This window comes from Trachemys scripta, chromosome 1 (genome assembly GCF_013100865.1).
Source record: "Trachemys scripta elegans isolate TJP31775 chromosome 1, CAS_Tse_1.0, whole genome shotgun sequence".
In the NCBI taxonomy this organism is placed as follows: domain Eukaryota; kingdom Metazoa; phylum Chordata; order Testudines; family Emydidae; genus Trachemys; species Trachemys scripta.
This window is the reverse complement of record NC_048298.1, coordinates 34804248-34809521: the sequence shown is the minus strand read 5'-3', so window position 1 is coordinate 34809521 and position 5274 is coordinate 34804248. Positions and strand designations below refer to the sequence as shown.

At 41.8% G+C, this 5274-nt stretch overlaps 1 protein-coding gene across 4 annotated transcripts in view; it reads left to right on the top strand.

The window, feature by feature from the left end:
* BRD1 (bromodomain containing 1) overlaps nt 1–3571 on the top strand; it is a 112808-nt gene extending 109237 nt beyond the window's left edge. For all 4 annotated transcript variants that reach the window (XM_034767219.1, XM_034767208.1, XM_034767238.1 and 1 more), the window contains one exon: nt 2092–3571. In XM_034767219.1, coding sequence (XP_034623110.1) covers nt 2092–2275 — 184 coding nt within the window. In that variant the 3' untranslated portion in view covers nt 2276–3571. The remainder of the gene's footprint in view (nt 1–2091) is intronic.
* Nucleotides 3572–5274: the final 1703 nt, after the last annotated feature.

Sequence of the window (5274 nt, the reverse complement as noted above, 5' to 3'; positions counted from 1 at the left end):
GGGGGGGGGGGGTGGGGGGGGGGGGGGGGGGGGGGGGGGGGGGGGGGGGGGGGGGGGGAGGCTCGAGGTCAGGGCAGAGGGCCGGGGTGTGTGTGGAGGTGCAGGGCACAAGGCTGGGTGTGGGGTGGAGACTCAAGGTCAGGGCAGAGGGCTGGGGTGTGTGCAGGTGCAGGGCACAAGGCTGGGTGTGTGGGAGGGTTCAGGTCAGATGGCTGGGTATTGGGGGACACTCGAGGTCAGGGCAGAGGGCTGGGTGGTGGGGGAGGGGACTTGAGGTCAGGGCAGAGGGCTGGGTTGTGTGGAGGTGCAGGGCACAAGGCTGGGTGTGGGGTGGGGTTCAGGTCAGAGGGCTGGGTATTGGGAGGGACTCGAGGTCAGGGCAGAGGGCTGGGGTGTGTGGAGGTGCAGGGCACAAGGCTGGGTGTGGGGGGGNGGTGTGTAGGTGCAGGGCACAAGGCTGGGTGTGGGGGGGTTCAGGGCAGAGGGATGGGGCTGTGGAGGTGCAGGGCAGAGGGATGGGTGTGTGTTGGGGTGGGGGGGTTCAGGGCAGAGGGATGGGGGTGGTGTAGGGCAGAAGGCTGGGGTGCTCTCAACCCCCTGCCCTGAGCGGCTCATGGCAGGGGACTGAGAGGGATATGCCCTGTTCCATCCCCTTCCCCCAGGCCCGTCCCTACCTCTCTCTGCCTTCTCTATGGAGCAGCGAGCACGTTGCACTCGGCTCTGCTCCTCTGGGAGGAGGAGGGGCCGGAATGCACCACGTTGTGGGAAGAAACGGGGGACGGGGGGAAGCTTGGCTGCCACAGGACCAAGCTTCTGCCTCCTGCCCCCGGAGGGGAGAGCAGTGGGCAGGGGGGCTGAGTGGGGCTGGGGGCCGCTCACCCCTGCGGGGGCAGGAGGCAGAAGCTTGATCCCGCGGCAGCCAAGCTTCCCCCCTGCCCCGTTTCTTCCCACAGCATGGTGCTTTCCTGCCCCTCCGCTGGCTCTTCTCACCGGGCAGGCAGTGTGCCACTCAAAATCGGCTCGCGTGCCATAGATTGCCGAACCCTGCTCTAGAGCCACCTTACGATCCTTGGGCATATATACACCAGCACCAAAGAGAAAATTGTATTGCCCACCATGAGCCCAATGCTATTAAACTCCTCACTTTACCACCAACGGGCCTACAAACCTCCTCAGAAGAGCCCTAAGTTCACAGAGCCCGTCTGCCAGTTCTGGCAGCACAGAGCTCTGCACAACACACTCAGTTAACATGAAAACAGTATTTCTGAGTGTGCCTGGAGAGCTATCAGCCACTCCGTACATCAGTGCTTCCATCCTCCATGCCTTTTGGGGATCATCTCAAATTCTTTCTACCAGCTTGGAGAGCTGTAACAACAGACAAGTGGGTCTTGGACGTCATTTGACGCGGCTCCACCATAGAGTTTATGACAATGCCTCTTTTAAAAAAACACCTGGCTCTAGTCATTACTACCTAGCATCGAAGAGTGAGCTGCACAGTCTCTACCCTATGCACTGAATTGGTGGTATTAAAATGTTGTAGCATAAATGCAGAATGCGGGACTGATCAGAAGTTCATTGGCTATGGAACTCCCTATTGGAGACCAAAACTAACACACGTTAGAATGTGGTGTAACCAAACTTTTGCAAAAATCTTTGTGCATGATGGAAATTGAAGAATGAATAATTTTAAAAAAAATTCTACAGGTAAAAACAGGTGAATCTAGTAGTGACTGAAAACAATCCATTACTATCTAATCTAAGCCTGAGTTGTTTTAATACCTAGATATGATGTTGCATCAGACTGACTCCTATTAAAGTCAGTATTTACCATCAATTACAATCCTATGGTGCCTGTTGGATTTGTAAGTCTTGTAAGAGGCTGATGCTACTTGTGTCTTAAAACCCACGTTAAAAACACAGGTGTCTTATCTTTGGTAAGAATTTTGCTATTGGATTTTTTTTTTAAAGAGATAAATTGTTTTGACACACTGCATGAGAAGCATTACGTAAGAGCTAGTTTAGTCCTATGTAAGGACAATCCTGTTGATCTATGCTTTATTTAACCCAAGATTTATTTTATCCTATTTATAGGCAGTGGCTTCCAAAATCCAAAATGGTTCCCCTGGGGATTGATGAGACCATAGATAAGTTAAAAATGATGGAAGGTCGAAACTCAAGCATTCGTAAAGCTGTGAGAATTGCTTTTGATCGTGCTATGACTCATCTAAGTAGAGTCCATGGAGAACCAGTTAGCGACTTCAGTGATATTGACTAACAAAGGTGCTACCAAGGCAAGAAACACACCACACATAGACTTGAACTTTATTAATAAACCTCATTGTCTAAAAGAATGTATTGACAATACAACTCCTTAATCATTGATTCAGTGGCTGAGTTCTGCAAACTTCAAACAGTTGAGCAGTTTCTCTAAATCACCATTGCCATATAGATTAATGATTTTATCATCGTGTTGTAGTTTGGAGGATTTTCCACTAAAGCTGTTAAAATGTCTTGTTCATAGTGTTCATAAATTGTACATATATGTATATTCAACACTTAACTTATTCTGATTTTAGAGGTAGCTCTTTAATTCCCTTTTTTAATTTTGATGGGGAGAGAGTAGGTTTTCATTTCCATGTTTTTTACATATTAAAAAAAAAAAAAAAGTAAAGTACATAAGCACCATCTTCCAGCTTAAGGTGCTTAGTGAATCTTAAAGCCTAATATCAAAATAACATCAAAGATATGTTTGCCTAAATCATATATTATACAATATGGTGCTGCTTGTATCATTTTTCCTTGATCTGTAGCTTTTGAAAGACTTGTGAATGTTTAATTTTGTGTAAATCATTGCTCTTTGCACAAAGTACCACATATTTAAGATTGATGTAAATTTACCATTACAAATATGTATTTTAAGAAAGAAAATTACATTATTTTGGAGGGTACTTTGTGAGAAAGGCATCGAGTAAAATTATGCTATGTACATCACTTGCAAATCACCAAAAACACTCCATTATTGCCCAAAATAACTTTTTAAGAGATTTTTTTTCCCCATTTTTTCTTTGTTTTAAACAAACTTGGCTTTAAGCCAGTGAGCACATTTTTTTCGAAACCATCCCATCCATCTCCCATAGATTATATTTTTTTCATATATGTGCCTCCCTGTTTTATTTATTGTAGAAAATGTATTAATTTGCTTTATAATGAAAAATAAATTTGACAAAGTATATTGATATGCATTTTTATACAGGCACGTGAGAAGACAACTTGCTTTGGGAGAAAAATGTATTGGAAATTGTATAAAATGACTTGATGGCTTGTGTGTAATTTGATTTTTTGTAACCTGTATGCCTTTGTTTCCAATGAGGGGATTTATGTAACTTTTAATTTAGAACACTTTGGTAGCAATAGAAACTTTGGATACATTTTTGTATGGTACATGTGATGTATATAGAATTAGTACTTTATTTTTATTTTTAAGAAGTGAAGCATTATGTATGGGTGTGGGAAAAGAAAGAAGGGTGGGTTTCCAGAACTGCATTTTTTTATATTAAAAAAATAAAGTCAAGATATTGATTGTTGTAGCTACTTTATTCCTACGTTCACTGAAATACTGAATTTGTAACAATGAAAATGGCAAGATATGTTTGCAATGTGATTTATAATGACTCCATTATTTATAAATGCACTGTGTTGAACTCTTTTGCAGTGATATCTTAAATACTGTACCAAGTTATATAATATGCAACACCAAATAATGCATATGAATGCACAAAGTATTTATGCCCAGCTTTTTTTAAATAATGGATTAGCGAATACAGCAAAACCAATACTTTTAAAATCTTTTTTTAATTCATTGAATAGCATTCTGCATTGTTAAACCTGCTTGAATCTTTATTTTAAAGGGACAGTAAATTACTTTTTAAATACTTTTTGATGTTTTTATTCTCTATGGTTTGTAATACCCCCTTAGAAACTTGAAATAAAATTTCTTTCTCAACTGATAATTTTGTCCTGCATTTGGCCCCTGTGGAATCTTGGTTTAGTGTCCATTCTCCCAGAGGTAAATTGGATTGTTAAGGAACTGCTACCATGTCATTAACTTAATCCCTTTCTGGCTGTTTCATAGAGAGGGAAAGTGTCCTCTTGTGCGGAGGCCACTGCTATCTATTCCAACAAGCCTCTTCTGAAGAGACTGGTGTTTGAGGCTGCATTATCCAAGACCAGTCTCCTATGCTGAACTCTAGTACTTTCAAGGATTCCCTGGTTAAAAAGCAGTTTGGGCTTTGAAAAATTGGTCATGCATTTGCTGACTGCCTTCCCTAGTCATGGCAGAAAATATTGATATCTTACTTTGTGCAGGAATGGAGATGGCCATGCATCCAATTAGGATAATATTTAAAGGTCTATGATATGATACTGATAATGCATCTGAGGTAGAAACCCAAAAGGTAAACTTGATTGTTTGCTTGACGGTTCTTCCAGTGGGCTGGAGGAGCTGTTGTATGCCCATATTCACCTCTTGGGGAGCGAGCAAAAAAAATGGAGCCCAGTTTGACAAAGACAAGAAAAATTAAAGCCACGCTTAAGTCCTTGAGTCTGCTACTTAACTTTAAATATCTGTCTCATACTAAACTAAGAGTAAGGATCAATTTTTCTGAAAATGCCAGTTGAAATGTTCCCAATACCCTCAAAGATGGCATATCTAATGGTGTGACAATTTTCAGACTCCTATCAGTAAGTAGCAAAAACTAATGTTTTTTGAGGCTTTCTGAAGCATCCCCAGAGAATCTAAGTAAGAGAACCCTAGTGTCCCTCTCACAATCTCCTGGTTCCTAAATAGTTATAAATCACAAAACCCTCACAAAAGTGATTGGGATTGCAAAATGTGGCTTATTGAAAACTACTCCAGATTCCCACATCAAGTATGTTCTTAGTACTAGGAACAAATGAAGTGGGGAAAAAACAGCTCATCATTGCAAATAATTCTGTTGAGCCTGTACTACTTTAACTGAAAAAACATTTACACCAATGTGTTTGCTTGATTAAAAAAAAAAAAGCTTCCACCCATCATCATCTCAGAAATAAACTACCTGGTCAAGAACTGAAGATTGTGTGTCTGGAAACAATTTCACATACATATTTATGCATTCTTGGTCTTAGGACACAGAAGAACATTACTACTTATTCAAAGTCTGACCCTTTGGGCATCCTATTTACTTACAAGACACTTTGTTGTCAACGTGGTGTATTTACATAAAAGGCTAGATG